Source organism: Kogia breviceps, chromosome 7 (assembly GCF_026419965.1).
Source record: "Kogia breviceps isolate mKogBre1 chromosome 7, mKogBre1 haplotype 1, whole genome shotgun sequence".
Classification (NCBI taxonomy): domain Eukaryota; kingdom Metazoa; phylum Chordata; class Mammalia; order Artiodactyla; family Physeteridae; genus Kogia; species Kogia breviceps.
Window position 1 is genome coordinate 57,095,718 of NC_081316.1, and position 17,051 is coordinate 57,112,768.

General features: G+C 39.1%; 1 protein-coding gene across 39 annotated transcripts in view; it reads left to right on the top strand.

Annotated features, from left to right (window-relative positions):
* The window catches only part of DLG2 (discs large MAGUK scaffold protein 2), a 2,077,851-nt gene that overhangs the window by 1,687,244 nt on the left and 373,556 nt on the right, over positions 1–17,051 (top strand). For all 39 annotated transcript variants that reach the window (XM_067038359.1, XM_067038349.1, XM_067038350.1 and 36 more), the window contains one exon: positions 11,971–12,127. In XM_067038359.1, the coding sequence (XP_066894460.1) occupies positions 11,971–12,127 (157 nt within the window). The remainder of the gene's footprint in view (positions 1–11,970; positions 12,128–17,051) is intronic.

Consider the following 17,051-nt stretch of genomic DNA (forward strand, 5'->3'; position numbering starts at 1 on the left):
ATATCACATTACAAGAGAAATAAAACTGCATAAGTGAATGTAGCACATTTCATCCAGGTGATGATAAAAAGACAAAACCTTTTTAGAAGAAGACAGTGGAATATTACTCAGCCATAAAAAGAAACAAAACTGAGTTCTTTGTAGTGAGGTGGATGGACCTGGAGTCTGTCATACAGAGTGAAGTAAGTCAGAAGGAGAAAAACAAATACTGTATGCTAACACATATATATGGAATCTAAGAAAAAAAAAAATGTCATGAAGAGCCTAGGGGTAGGACAGGAATAAAACACAGACCTACTAGAGCATGGCCTTGAGGATATGGGGAGGGGGAAGGGTAAGCTGTGATGAAGTGAGAGAGTGGCATGGACATATATACACTACCAAACTTAGGGTGGATAGCTGGTGGGAAGCAGCCGCATGGCACAGGGAGATCAGCTCGGTGGTTTGTGACCACCTAGAGGAGTGGGATAGTGAGGGTAGGAGGGAGGGAGATGCAAGAGGGAAGAGATATGGGAACAGATGTATAACTGATTCACTTATTTGTAAAGCAGAAACTAACACACCATTGTAAAGCAATTATACTCCAATAAAGATGTTAAAAAAAAAAAAAAAAAGACGACTGGTCACTCTTTGCTCTTGGCTGCTTTAGCTTATTGTGCACGTGTTTCTGACTAAGCACTTGTCCCATTCCTGGGCTGTTTGTTTACATGTGGCTCCTCCCACCCCAGGCTCTTTAATGTTTGTATTCAGAGTGCCTGACACAATGTCGGTACTCCACAGATGTTTGTTTATTGAAAGTTTGGATACATAAATAAAATAAATACTTTTAAGTGGATAGGTAAGTTTTTTTTAATATGGATATAGATATTATGAGTAACCAGGTTCCATCTTCTATAGATTCCAATTTAAAATCTAATATGAAAGCTGAAATCAGTAGACAGCACCTACTATGTACTAGGTATTGGGGACAAAAATCAAATGACATGTTTCCTGCTCTCAAGCTGATCATTCTAGCTGGAGATGGAGACAGTTTGCCAACTCAGTGTCATAAGCATTATGATAGATACGTGGAGAAAATGCTAGGGGAGGCGCCCATCACAGCCTCGAATGGGGAGGTTGAAGAGAGTGTCAGGGACAGTTTCCAGAAGATCATGATTCTTGAGCTCAATCCTGAATGAGGAACAGGAGTTAGAATTGTGTTCCACTGTTCACAGTTAATAATGTAGAATAATGACTACTAATGGGTTCCTAGGCCATCTGAACTCTGGATGATGAATGACAAGAAAATTAGAGCTCCAATCACTTTAGTATGAAAAGTATTCACTTCTTTATAAATTGGTGGTGTGTGCTCATTTATTCAATCATCAGGTGTTTATTGAGCATTCTTCTAGGTGTACTGGGGATACCTAGAAATATAAACCACGACACCACACCTTCAATAGATTATAGTCTCTCTGGAGGCCACAATGCCCTCATGCATGGAGAAGTCCATGGAAATACAAGGCATTATGTTTATCAGACCCAAAGTCATTGGCCTAGGCAATAAATATGCAGAAATGAGAGCTGTGGCTCAAAATTTGGGGAAATGGGCCATCATGACGAAGGTAGACCGTGAGCAAGTCTAATATAAAAGGAAAAATTAAGACAAAAGGGAAATATAAGATACATATATATAGGATATTCCAGCCTGAGACAACTTGGAAGGACAGAGATGGGACTGAGTGTGGAATATTGAATCAGCTTAAATTTACAGAGAATTACTATGAGCCAAGTACCACACTGAGCATCAAGGAGAAGACAAACATGGAGCAGACACCGAATGTGCCATCAAACTGCAAACAGTACAGCGTCTCACTGGCAGCCCGTAGCTGATCCACAACAGAGACATGTGGGTGTGACCTGCACGATACTTTTATTAATTTCTTATCGTCAGCTTAAAATTCTGGAAATTCACATAAAATCTAGATTCTTATCTTTAGAAATTGGAGAATCTGGCAATACTAGTCGGTGTTCCTGCTTGGAACAACTGTCCAGAGCTGAGCAGATGCTACCCTTAGAGGGAACATATCCTCAGTTTGTTACAGTCCCTGCTCAGCCTGCTTCACTCATTTATGTTATCTGCCCTATCCCTACAGCCTATAGATTTTTCCATCCCAATTAAAATCTAGCAAGAAAGAAAGATATTTGCAAAAAAATTATAACTTGAAGTGGAAGGTAAAGTGAGGTCTAAATCACTGTGGGAGTTGATTCATTCATTCAGTAACTATTTCCTGAGTTCCTGGTTGTCAGGCATCTTGCTACTGCTGGAGAATTGCTGGAGCCTGAACTCCCGGAGTTCACAGTCTATTGAGGGAGAAGGATATATGAGCAAACAATCACTGCACAATGTAATAAATGCTACAATGTTATGTGTACAAGACACAGTGTGGACCCACGGAGCAAGTGGTCACCTGTGTCTGGAGGGTCAGAGTTTGAAATGGGTTTTGAGATGGCCTGAGCCAAGAAATGGAGATATGAAGCAACGTGTCAAACTCAAGGAAGCACAGGAGTTTGATATGACTGGAGCATAGGATGGCTGGAGCCAATTAAGCAGGGAACTAAGAGAATCAGGTGTCATTCTAGTGGAAAGAATGTGTTTGGAACACTGAAACTAGAATCAAAGAATCTTCAAATTAGGAGACTATCCTAAAAGTCCAAGCCTGAACTAGAGAGAATGGAGAGGTTGAGTGGAAACCATGACATTCACAGAGAGCAGAGTGCAAGGCAACGTATAATGAAGGACTGAAGTTTGTGGTTCAAATGATAGAAGCCAAGGGCAGTTAAAGTGAATCTTTGAGTGTCAATATTTCTGGAAACTATATTCTGTAAATATATTGTGATACCTTTTTAAAAGTCAGGTCCTCCTCTGGCTTATACAAAGTATATTTTAGTTCAGTGTTTTAAATTTCCATTGTGTAAGTTCTCTCTCCATTTAATGGACAAAAGGCTTAACTTGTAGTAAATTGACTGGCTCTATCAAAACAATGAGATACCAATACATACCCATTATTTGGCAAAAATCTAGAACACCATCAACACCAAATGCTGGTGAAGAATTCTCATTCATTCATTGCTGGTGAGAATGCAAAATAGTACAGCCACTTTGGAAGACAGTTTAGCAGTTTCTCACAAAATTAAACATACTCTTACTGTATGATCCATAAATCATGCTTCTAGTATTCACCCAAATGAACTGAAAATTTATGTCCACACAAAAACTTGCACATGGATGTTTATAGCAGCTTTATTCATAATTGCCAAAACTTGGAAGAAACCAAGATGCCCTTCAGTAGGTGAGTGAATAAATAAATTGTGTGTATAGCCAGACCACGGACTATTATTCAGCACTCAAAAGAAATGAGCTATCAAGCCGCGAAAAGACATGGAGGAATCTTAAATGCCTATTACCAACTGAAAGAAGCCAATCTGAAAAGGCTACATACTGTGGGATTCCAACCATGTGACATTCTAGAAATGGCAAAACTATGGAGACAGTACAAAGATCAGTATTGCCAGAGGTTGTGTGGAGAGTGGGATGAACAGGTGGAACAGGGATTTGAAGGTCAGTGAAACTACTTTGTGTGATACTATAATGATGGATACATGTCATTATACATTTGTGCAAAGCCACAGAATGGACAGGACACCACCAAGAGTGAAACCTAATGTAAACCATGGACTTTGAGTAATAAGGATGTGTCAGTGTAGGTTCATCAACTGTAACAAACGTAGCCTTCTGGTGGGGGATATTGAGAGTGAGGAAGGCTATGCATGTGTGGTGGCAGGATGCTTATGGGAAATCCCTGTACCTTCCTCCTAATTTTGTATGAACCTAAACTGCACTTTAAAAACTGTCTCAGAAGAACAGAACTACAATACGACCCAGCAGTCCCACTACTAGGCATATACCCTGAGAAAACCATAATTCAAAAAGAGTCATGTACCACAATGTTCATTGCAGCTCTATTTACAAAAGCCAGGACATGGAAGCAACCTGAGTGTCCATCGACAGATGAATGGATAAAGAAGATGTGGCACATATATACAATGGAATATTACTCAGCCATATAAAGAAACGAAATTGAGTTATTTGTAGTGAGGTGGATGGACCTAGAGTCTGTCATACAGAGTGAAGTAAGTCAGAAAGAGAAAAACAAATACTGTATGCTAACACATATATATGGAATCTAAAAAAAAAAGATTCTGAAGAACCTTAGGGCAGGACAGGAATAAAGACTCAGACATAGAGAATGGACTTGAGGACACGGGGAAGGGGAAGCTGGGATGAAGTGAGAGAGTGGCATGGACGTATATACACTACCAAATGTAAAATAGATAGCTAGTGGGAAGCAGCCTCATAGCACAGGGAGATCAGCTCGGTGCTTTGTGACCCCTAGAGGGGTGGGAGAGGGAGGCAGGGAGGGAAACACAAGAGCGAGGAGATATGGGGATATATGTATATGTATAACTGATTCACTTTGTTATGAAACAGAGACTAACACACCATTGTAAAGCAATTATACTCCAATAAAGATGTTAAAAAAAAAAACCGTCTCAGTCATAGAAAAAGAGATCAGATTTGTGGTTATCAGAGGTGAAGGGTGGGAAGGAGGCGGAACTGGATGAAGACAGTCAAAAGGTACAAACTTCCAGTTATAAGATAAATAAGTACTAGGGATCTAATGTTCAACATGATAATTAACACTGCTGTATGTTATATATGAAAGTTGTTAAGAGACTGAATCCTAAGAGTTCTCATTGCAAGGAAAAAATATTTTTTCTTTCTTTAATTTTGTATCTATATGAGATGATGGATGTTTACTAAACTTATTGTGATAATCACTTCATGACGTATGCGAGTCAGATCACTGTGGTGCACACCTTAAACTTATACAGTATTGTATGCCAATTATACCTCAATAAAACTGGAAGAAAAAAATTTGTCTTGAAAAAGAAGACTAGCTCTGATGTTTACTAGCTGTGTGAACAATAAGCTAGCTTAACAACTAGCTTAAACAAGTTAGTTGACTTACCTAAGCATCAGAAAAACAGAACTTCTCACGCTACTATACATAAAACAGATAATCAGCAAGGACCTACTGTACAACACAAAGAACTCTACTCAATATTTTGTAATAATATATATGGGAAAAGAATCTGAAAAAGAATGGATTATATGTATAACTGAATCATTTACTGTACACCTATAACTAAACATTGTAAATCAACTATACTCCAATATAAAATAAAAATTAAATTTAAAAAGTAGAACTTCTAATTTTCCACAGGGTTTTGATCCTCTGACAAGAAAAATATACATTAAAACAGTTTATTTTTATTTTTTTATTGAAGTATAGTTGATTTACAGTATTATATTAGTTTCAGGTATACAACAGTTACCCAATGTTTTTATAGATTATACTCCATTTAAAGTTTTTTATAAAATATTGGCTATATTTCCTGTGCTGTACAATATATCCTCGTAGCTTGTTTATTTTATACATAGTAGTTTGTATCTCTTAATCCCATATTCCTATTTTTCCCCCCCGCTTCCCTCTCCCCACTGGTAACCACTAGTTTGCTCTCTATATATCTGTGAGTCTCTTTCTGTTTTGTTATCTTCATTTGTTTGTTTCATTTTTACATGAAAACTCTTTAAAATCTTCTATATAATGTAATGGGTTATTAGTATAAGAAGTTTAAATTAGAAAAAGTAAATCATTTGGAGTGTGCTTCAGACATTTTATTTGCATACCATTTTACAGATTTATTTCTTTGCATTTCTCCCTTTTATTAAAATAAACATCTTAATTTACTCTGATATAAAATTCTATTTTTAAAAAGACATTTAAATCTCAAGAGTTGAGAAGTTTCCAAGTAATTTGGTTTAAAAGACTTGTCCAAGGAAATTAAATAAAAACTACCATCACTCAAGAATGATGTGCTGGGGCTTCCCTGGTGGCGCAGTGGTTGAGTTTGCCTGCTGATGCAGGGGACACGGGTTCATACCCCGGTCCAGGAAGATCCCACATGCTGCGGAGCGGCTAGGCCCGTGAGCCATGGCCGTTGAGCCTGCACGTCCGGAGCATGTGCTCCGCAACAGGAGAGGCCACAACAGTGAGAGGCCACAACAATGAGAGGCCTGAGTACCGCAAAAAAAAAAAAAAAGGGTCACTAACAAAATGCCCCTGCATGGGTTACATAGATATGTAATGGGGTCTGATGTTTCATAATAATCTTTAAAGCTGTATTCTTTCTGCAGAGAGCATTTTGCATATTAAACATGTTGTAAGGATAATCCTTACTTCCATAGAAATTTTGTTCTCTCCCATTTTTCTATTAAAATATCAGGCTCCCCCCATAAAGTTTTCATTTTCTCATTTTTGATAGAACCTTGAGTACAAGAAATACTTTCCTCTTAACTTTGCAAGATGTGCAAATGTGATGCAACTTACAGATTTTTATCTGAGAAACATGAGGGAAGGGTAAGACTAGAGAATGCAAGGCAAGCTAGAAAATGAATGCCCCATCTAAAGAGGGCCATGTTCTAGACAACTGTTGCTATGCAATGAGATTAATAGCCAGTATTCACAGATGTCTGGGTTTTTTTCCTGTAAAGCCATAAATCCACATTTTATGCAAATTTTCCTAATTTTAAATATGAGCAACTAATTCAAAAATTTGTCAACACTGTGGGTCAAATTAAGCCTCCAACTTATCAACTGACAATCTCTGGAATATATCGTACTTTGGACTCTGGGATTTTGAAACAGAAAGTATGTCTTAATTCTGCCTTTGCTACTTACTAAACTCAGTAAAAACTTGGGCAAGCAGTCTTATTTCACTAATCTAAAAAGTTGTCAAAGTAAGTTCTTCATCAGGTTGTTTACTTTTTGCAATATTTTGTTATAAAATTTTTCAAATATAAAGAAATTTAAAGAATGTTATAATGGACATCCATATACTTGCCATCTAGATTCTGCTTTTAACATTTTACTATACTTGCTCTATTCAATCTATCCAGTCATCAATCCATCTTCCTTTTAGGATCAGTTTCAAAGTAGTTGCAGATATCAGTATACATCCTTCATTAGATTGTTTTGAGGAATAAATGGAATAATGCACAGAAAGCATCAAGCACAATATTTAGCATATAGATAAAGAGTCATAATAGCCCCCTTCCTTCCATCCGTTTATTATCTGTAGCTTGAATGTCATTGGTCCCACTAAGAGTGTGTGTTTTATACTGGGGGAAGAAGGATATTTTTATAATAGCTTTTTTGTCAAAAATCCTCTTGGCCCCTACCTTCACAATGTATCAAGAACCTGGACTTCCAGTAGCAGCCAAGATAGAGTATCCCCATTCCTCTCTAATCCTCCCTCTTGTTATAAAAGCAAAAACAACTTTAGACATAATAAAACAAACATAGCAACACTCTAAAAAGTTGGAAAGAAGCCAGACTGGCTTGGAGAGGAATGACACTGATGTGAGTTATCTGGATTTTCTTTCTGCTTCCCATATATCCTGGATGGGGCAGTAGAGAAGCCTATACCCTGAAACCACCAACAGGCACAGATAAAGTAGCCTCAAGAAAAGCCTGCCCCCTGTAACCAAAGGACTGGGAAAAGGGTAGACTAATAGAACTGGGAACATTTTAGTAATACTGGCCCTACTCTAGCCAAATACCAAAGAAAAACTGTCCACTCACCATTGTGGTACCAGTAGACCACACAGATAGCTAGATTTCTGGCCCCACCAGAGACAGGAGAAGCAATTATGAGATGGCCCTTCATTTCCTCCACTGGGCTGGTACCAGTGGTCCAAACAAGAGCTGAACTTCCATCCCCATTCTGCAGCAAAAAGGCAGAATAAGATGGTATGAGGTGTTGCTGGTTGACACTCTACTTTCAGTGGAAAGCAGAAGTTACATCTTTACCCAGCAGCAACAAGCTGGAATGAGGTTAGCATTCTATTCCCCAACTCCTGGTATTGACAGGGACCAGCTGGAAGCTGGAATTCCACCCCCTGGCAGTGGCAACAGATAGAAGGAGGAAGAAGGAAGCAGCACTCAGTGGCAAACCACTTTACCTACCAGGGTAGTGTCAGTGGGACTCAGTGGGGGGCTGAACTTCTAGCCCCACCCAGAGGCAAAGAGGCAAAACAAGGTGGTTCAAGGTGGTGCTAGTCAACATGCTACTTTCTCTCCACCACTGGTGTCAGTGGGTCCAATGGGACCTGAGCCTCTACCCCCACCAAGTGAGGGGCAGGTAGAATAAGTCAAATGTTAGCTGGTACTCCACTTTCTCTCCTACCTGGTGTCACCAGGGTCAAATAGGGAGCTGAATATCCATCTCACTTGGATCTGCATGCTACACCTAAACCAATCTACTACGTGGAAAAGACTAAGATTAGATAGGATCCAGTGCCTCACAACATAACACCCAAAATGTCCAGTATACAATTAAAAAAATTGCTTCTCATACCAAAAACTAGGAAAATCTCAACTTGAATGAGAAAAGACAATCAACAGATACAAACACTGAGATAACACAGATGTTGGAATTATCTGTCAAGGATTTTAAAGTAGTCAGCATGCTTCAGTGAGCAACTACAAACACACTTGAAATAAATATTTTTTAAAAAAGAAAGTCTCAGCAAAGGGATAAAAGATATAAACAAAAACCAAATAGAATGTTAAAGCCTTAAAATAAAATAACCAAAATTTTAAAACTCACTGAATGGGCTCAATAGCAGAATAAATATGACAGAAGAAAGAATCAGTGAATCTGAAGATAGAAAAACAGGAATTACTCAATCTGAACAGAAAAAGAAAATAGATGGAAATGTATCCACTGTTCGCCACTTCCTCTAATACCACCCTGGTCCAAGACAGTATTATATTTTGCCTAAATATAGCAATAGCCACCTAACTGGTCTCACTTCTTTAAACTTTGCCCCTCAAATCTATTTTATACCAAAGTAATCATTTAAAAATGTAAATCAGATCAAGTAATTCTTCTTCTCAGTGGATCCCCATTTCTCTAAGCATAAAAGTTAAAGTTTTTAAATGGTCTACAAGGCCCTTCAGGATTTATACCCTGTTGCCTCCCTGCCTGTTGTTGTCAAAATTATGAAATGGCCCCATGATCTCCACCTCCTGGTGTTACTCCTACAGTTAAGTTACCTTACATGGAAAAGGGATTTTGCAAATGTAATTAATATTACTCATCAGTTGATCATAAGGTGAAGAATTATCTGGGTGGGGCTAACCTAATCACATGACCCTTTGAAAAGCAGAGAGTTAAATCCAGCTAATTGCAGAAGAACAAGCCAGAGAGATTCCAGATATGAAAAGGATTCAATGTACCATTTCTGGCTTGAAGATGAGAGGGCCACATGGGAAGGAAAATGCATGGCCTCTAGAAGCTGAGAGAGACCTCCAACTGGCAGCCAGCAAGAAAACAGGGACCTCAGTCTTTGTTAAGACTAATGGTTAATTTTATATGTCAACTTGACTGGGCCACAGGGTGCCCAGATATTTAGTTAAACGTTATTCTAGGTGTGTCTGTGAGGAAGTTTCTGGATGAGACTAACATTTGAATTAGTGTACTGAGTAAAGCTGATTGTCCTCTCCAATATGGGTAGCCCCATCCAACCCATCCAGGGCCTGAATAAAACCAAAGGTTGGGTAAGAGAGAATCTGCTCTTTCTTTCTTTGAGCTGGATCATTGGTCTTCTCCTAACTTTGGACTCAAACTTTAGCTAGAAGTTATACCATCGGCCCTCCTGGGTCTCCAGCTTGCCAACTATAGATCCTGGAACTTCTCAGCATTCATGACTGCATGAGCCAATTCCTTATGATAAAATATATGTAATACAGTCCTACAACTGCAAGAAATTGAATTCCGCCAACAACCTAACTGAATATGGAACCGGATTTTCCCCCAGAGCTTCCCAATAAAGTTTGGCCTGGCTGACACCTTGATAACAACCTTAAGAAATCCTAGGCAGTCAACCTAGACAAGCCCACCCAGACTTCTGACCTACAGAACTGTGAGATAATAGTGGGTGTTGGTTTAAACTACTAGGTTTGTGGTAATTTGTTACTCATCAATAGAAAACTATAGTACACCGAGTTCATCTTTTACCATTCTCATTCCCTGTTCACTCATTCAGCCACACTGGCCTCCTAGCTCTTCCTTGACAACACCAGGCACCCTCCCACCTTAGGGCCTCTATTCTTTCTGGCTGGAATGTTTCCTTCAGATATCATATGACTAGTTTTCTCACCCCTTCAGTCCTTCCTCAACTGTCACCTTCTCAATAAATCCTGCCCAGGCCCATCCCTGAAAGCACCTATCCTTTTTACACTGCTCTGCTTTTTCTTTTTCTCAAAATATTTATTTCTAACATGCTATATAACAAACTTATTTATTGCATCTATTTCTTTTTAGTGGTCTACCCCCATCAGAATGTATGCTTATAATAGTAGGGATTTTTGTTTTGCTTACAAACTTTCCGAGTAGCTGGAACAGTTCCTGACATAGTGTGTGCTTACACAGTATTTGCAGAAGAAAATGAATTAATTCTTAATACATAGCATTATTACATATTACTTATAGTCCAAGCTCTGATGTGCATTGTAAATCCTTCCTAATAAGGTTAAATATAGATATAATGCATCTCTTTCTGCAAGGAAATGTGATAGCAAATAACAAAATCTGTGTAATCATTAGTATAAAAATATACTGGATGGCTCTTTGCCATTCTTACATCATTAAGAGCAGGAAAATAGAAGAGGAACCTTTAATGATTGGAACTGAGATATCTGGGAGAGGAGGGTGGGTGATACAAAAAGCACCTTGGTCAAACCTAAGGCTTGCAGAATACATTTTTTGAAACTACTGATAGAGAAAATTCAACTAGATGACTTCTAAGATCCTTTACAATTCTACATTCCATATTTCTCCAGCTTCTACACAAACTCAATGAACTGTTGCCTTAAGACTTCATCTCTCATCCTTTTATTGATGACCATCAAATCTGAATTTGCAGTCCTCTCTGAGAACCCAAATTCCTATCCTTTGTCTCTAACTGCTTCTGCACATCTCCACAAGGATGTCCCACTAGTACCTTGAACTGAGCATTTCAAAATCATACTCATCCTCGTGACCCACCCACCCCTCTTTTGCCAGTTACTTAGATGTTCTTCCTTCCTCCTCCAATACCTGAATCAATCTCTGGACCCTCTGTTCCTCCCTTCAAATTACCTCTCTCATGTTACCCTTTCTTTTCATTATCACTGCCATCACTTTGGGGCAGGCTGTCACTTCCTCAAACGTGGATTACTTGGACAACAGCCTCACTGGCTTTCCTGTCTCCCATCGTATCTGCGCTTCCAACTCCATCAATCCTATTATGGTCATTTGTTAATCTTCCTAAAATGGATTTAAATATTCTTCATGCCTCAAAATCTTCCAGTGAGTCCCCACTGCCTACAGAGTAAATTTTAATTAACAATCAAACAGACAACAAACCCACAGGCTGACATGTAAGATCTTTCATGGTCTGACCTATTCAGTCTAGTCTCTTGTCCCCCAAATTCTCTCCCTCTTTTTGGATACTGAATACTACTGTGGTGCTCATTACAAGAACAGATATTTCAAACAAAGGAAACTTGTAAGTCTAGTTTAAGAAAATGTTTTGGAATTAAGGAATAAATTTGCATGGTATTTTGGCATTTGTTACAGTGAGGAGTTCAGACATCTGCCCTGATATTAGCATCTTTTTGATATGCAAATTTATCATAATTGGGGAAGCCATTTTCACAAGTAGTGAATTGCTGGTGTCATATATCCTGGTGAAAGTAAAAGCAATGTAAATCTTGAGTGGGCCACCCTATGAATTGTGCTCTCCACTTGTTTCTACAGGGAGCCCCGCAAGGTGGTCCTGCACAAAGGCTCCACTGGCCTGGGCTTCAACATCGTGGGCGGGGAAGATGGAGAAGGTATTTTTGTATCCTTCATTCTGGCTGGTGGACCAGCAGACCTGAGTGGGGAGCTCCAGAGAGGAGACCAGATCCTATCTGTGAGTATTTCTTCTTAATCTTTATTCCCTCCATGCCTGACACCATTTGAGAGAAAGTCACTCCCAGTTATAACTCCAAAAGCACCTTAATTACAAAGGAAAAGTGGAGGAGAGCATTATGGCTTCAGGTGCATGTTGTAATTTAAATGGTGTTCAGGTGTTTGAAGCGTGTTACTTCCCTCAGATACAGGTAAAGGTGCTAGTGTTTTCATTTAGATTTTCTGAGACATATTTGCATCCAACAGAACACTGAGAAGCAAGCATTCTTTAGGTATATTACTTATTTTGCAAAATGCCAAATTTCTTTCAAAATCCATCACTATACTCTAAAAACTGTATCTTTATGATGTATATAGTTTGTTGCAAATAACTATGTAAGAATAATGTATAAAATAGTGCTATATACAATTTGGTGACATTGATAAGTGGTAGCTGCATCACCATTTACCTAAATACAAAAATTACTAGAAATGAGTTAATAAGCACTTATTTACCAGGCATTTTATAAAAGTAATTTTTAATTCTCACAATCACCCTGAAAGGTACTGCCCCATGTCAAGATGAAAAGAATAAGGTTCAGAGAGGTTAAACAACTTGTCAGAGTTAACCTAACTAAAGAGTCAGAGCTGGGATTTAAATATTCAGTTTTAATGCCCACCACCTACCTCTCCTCATCTCTCCCTCCTTCCTTCCTGCCATCCATCTTTCCTTCCATCTTGCTTTCCCTCCTCCTTTCTTCTCCAAGTCCTTCCTTCTATTTGAATATCTACTGACTGCTTCTTTCTACTACATCAAGCTACCTCCCTGGGATAAACTCTATGATAAGTAGTTAAATCCATTGTGAGTGTTCATCCCATACTGCAATTTTGGCAATCATGCAAATAATAATAGAGAATTACACAAGGAGTCCAGTTTTATGGCTGAGGTTATCGTTCACAGCTCAATGAAGCATTTAGTTTGCGGTTTTCATTGTATACTTAGAAAAATTTGCCTTTGCTTTATACCTATGGTTTATAGCTAGAATTTTCCAAGTGACCTTATATTTGTTAACCATCACTCCAACTCCTACCCATGCACACATGATTTATCTGTATAATGTAGTCAGTTGACCTAAGCAAAGTGTCCAGTGGTCTGCATGCATGGCCCTGCCTTATGTGTTTCTGTGGTTCTCTCACACATGCAGGCTCCTGCTCGCTCATCAACTAGCAGATGTCTGGAAAGACTGAGTATGGGATAAATAGGGTAAGGTCCCATGCCAGGCCTTTGTTCTGTCACCCAATGTCATGCCTTCAACTACTTCGCCCCACCTACTTCTATACTTAAATGATATATATAAGATATAACTTAAAAGGTTTAATAAGCTATGAAACCTCATCGCCCATATTTATTTACACACCTGTCTTTCTCTACAAAGTTACAAAAAACTCCCTGAAAGCAAATTCTGTATCGTTTTAATGATTTTGTATCCTCAACATTTAGCACACTGCCTGACACATAGCAGTCTCTCAAAAAAACGTTTATTGATGAAAAAGTATTGAATTTAAAATAGTGATGCCTTAAAGAGTCACTATAAGGACTTCCCTGGCGGTCCAGTGGTTAAGACTTCGGCTTCCAAGGTAGGGGGGTGCATGAAGGTTCAATCCCTGGTCAGGGAGCTAAGATCCCACATGCCTCGAGGCCAAAAAACCAAAACATAAAGCAAAAGCAATATTGTAACACATTCAATAAAAGACTTTAAAAATGGTCCACATCAAAAGAAAAAAAAAATTTTTTTTAAAGAAAGTCACTATAACCTGGGAGACTGACTCTAAAATACTTTCTAGAACATACTTCCTCCTCCTGGCTCAAAATCTGTAGACTGGGGACATCCCTGGCCGTCCAGCAGTTAAGACTCCACACTTCCACAGCAGGGGGTGCAGGTTCGATACCTGGTCCAGGAACTAAGATCCCGCACACCGCACCGTGCAGCCAAAAAAAAAAAAAAAAAAAGTAGACTGGGGGACCACTCTGTCATCTCATCACAATCAGCATTCACATCGTCATAGCACTTTCCCAGACACAAAGCCCTTTCACATGCATTGATTCTGGGAATCTTCAAAGAAATCTTAAGTGTCAGGATATGTTATTATTACTCTCACTTACCATATCTGGGGAAGGGGATTCAGAATGGCTAAATGATTTGTCCAAAGCTCCACACCTACTGACTATGACCTTGAACTCAAAAGCAGGTCTCTTGACCCAAAATCAGTGTTCTTTCTCCTCACAACACAATCTCTCTTCAAAACCTCGACAACCGTCTCATTCGGCACCTTCTTTGTACACATTGCTCTGTGTGCACACCACATTCAGGAGCACACAGAACTACAACAAGCTAATACTTACATGGTGCTTTGAGTCAGACACAGTTATAGCTAATTTAATCTTATAACAACCCTGTGCCTTATTATGCTCATTTGAAGGATGAATAAACTGAGGCACAGAGAGGATATTAGACTTTTTAACTCTGTTTAAATGAGAAATCCACTAAGCCATGGGTTTTATTTGTTTTAACCTCTATGTGTGTGGTAGAACAAGAGATGAGCCAATAACCTTCTTATGGCTCAACAAAGAAAACTCCCAAGTATTTCTGCTTTTAGAAGTGCATGTATCCATTTAAATATTATTGCCAGGACCACAGAGTAAGCAAGGCAAACAACAGAATTATAGTCTTGTTAGAGATTACAATTCATAGAACATAATAATCTCTGAAGTTCAAATATCATATCTGTCTTTTATGTAAAACAGTTGCAAAAATTGTTCAACAATGAAAATATCATCTGCTTTTTGCAATTGAAAAGAAAAAGGGAACATTTCTCCTTTTTAGCTTGTAAAAATTTATAAAAACTGTGGCTAGAAAGTGTCTAGTTTAAAGGCTCAGTATTGGAATTTCATTGGTTTAACACTGCAGGGAAAGAATAAACAGGCTTGAGAAGCTCAAACATTATTACAATATGGAAAGAAAAATGACAGAACAGATTAACAATGGAATATGGAGGATAATATTTTGCACCTACAGCTTGCACTGGACATGTAAGGACAAGTTATAACTTCCTGGAAAACACAAGAACAAAAACTCTAAACAAAAATTGAATACAGGGACTTCCCTGGCAGCACAGCGGTTAAGAATCTGCCTGCCAATGCAGGGTATACGGTTCAAGCCCTGGTCTGGGAAGATCCCACATGCCACGGAGCAACTAAGCCTGTGTGCCACAACTACTGAGCCTGCGCTTTAGCGCCCGCAAGCCACAACTACTGAGCCCATGTGCCACAACTACTGAAGCCCACACACCTAGAGCCCGTGCTCCAGCTCAACAACAAGAGAAACCACCACAATGAGAAGCCCGCACACCGCAACAAAGAGTAGCCCCCACTCGCCACAACTAGAGAACGCCCGCGTGCAGCAACGAAGGCCCAATGCAACCAAAATAAATTCTAAAATACACTTAAAAAAAAAATTCAATACATAGGGCTTCCCTGGTGGCACAGTGGTTAAGAATCTGCCTGCCAATGCAGGGGACACGGGTTCAAGCCCTGGTCCAGGAAGATCCCACATGCCACAGAGCAACTAAGCCCATGCGCCACAACTACTGATGCCCATACACTCTAGGGGCCATGTGCCGCAACTGCTGAGCCCACGTGCTACAACTACTGAAGCCCATGCACCTAGAGCCCATGCTCTGCAACAAGAGAAGCCACTGCAATGAGAAGCCCATGCACAATGCAGAGTAGCCCCCTTTTGCTGCAACTAAAGAAAAAAAAACAAAGCCTGTGCACAGCAACGAAGACCCAACACAGCCATAAATAAGTAAATTAATTTAAATAAATAAATAAATTCAATACCTAGATTTCTAAGTCATGTAAGATTAATTTGCAAATAAGTTATGCTATGCTAACAATAACATAGTAAGTTTAGAGAAGAGAAATAGAATCCCCAGGAAAGAGAGCTGGAGGGTAGATCGCTGCTCTCAACTGGTCTCCATAAAGAAGGAAATTGTATAATAGACAGTTACCTTTCTAATTAGGGATATAACGTCCATCCCTATTTCCCAGAATTTTTCTCCCATATAGACTATAGAATCTTTTCAGATATTTTACTAATGGCTTACTATGTGCCAGGTTCTGTACTAGGAATTGAAATCTCAAAGATGAATGAGATAAATAGACTAATCTCAAAATGCTTACTGCCTAAAAGCAGATCCACTTGTCCTTCGGTATCCACGAGGGATTGGTTCCAGGACACCCCACTGATTACAAAATCCACTACGCTCAAGTCCCTTATATAAAATGGCATAGCACAATGTATACAGTCGGCCCTCCGCATCAACAGGTTTTGCATCCGTGCTTTCAATCAACCGCAAATCCAAGGCCAACTGTATATCAATGCATCTAACATAGGTAGAGATAGAGATGGCAAACTGAGGAAAGAGAAGAAAGCACTTAGAACAGAGCATGTCACACTCTAAGTACTCAATCAATACTATTACTACTGCCTTAAGAATGTGTCTGATGTTTTTTAAAGTGTGTCAGATAACCATGTCTAAGGAAAGCCTCTTTTAGATAGTTTGAGCCATTCCTTCTTTGGGGCAAGGCTTGGACTAGATGAGCATTTCCCAAAGTGAGTTCACAGGATATTGGAACAGCAGGATTGCATTAGGTTGCTACTGAGAGAAAGGGCTCCCTAGTGAGCAGGTTTCTTCACTGAAAAGCTTTTCAAAAACATCTGTTTACCAGTGTACATTGGGAATCTCCTTAGAGGCAGATAAAGTATATGGTTTTTCCCAAATGTATTTGACCACGAAACCATTACATAAGGAGCGCCTCATAGGACCCCAGTAGTGGGAAATGCTTGAGTAGATATGTGTATAGTTCCCATAATTGACTGTTT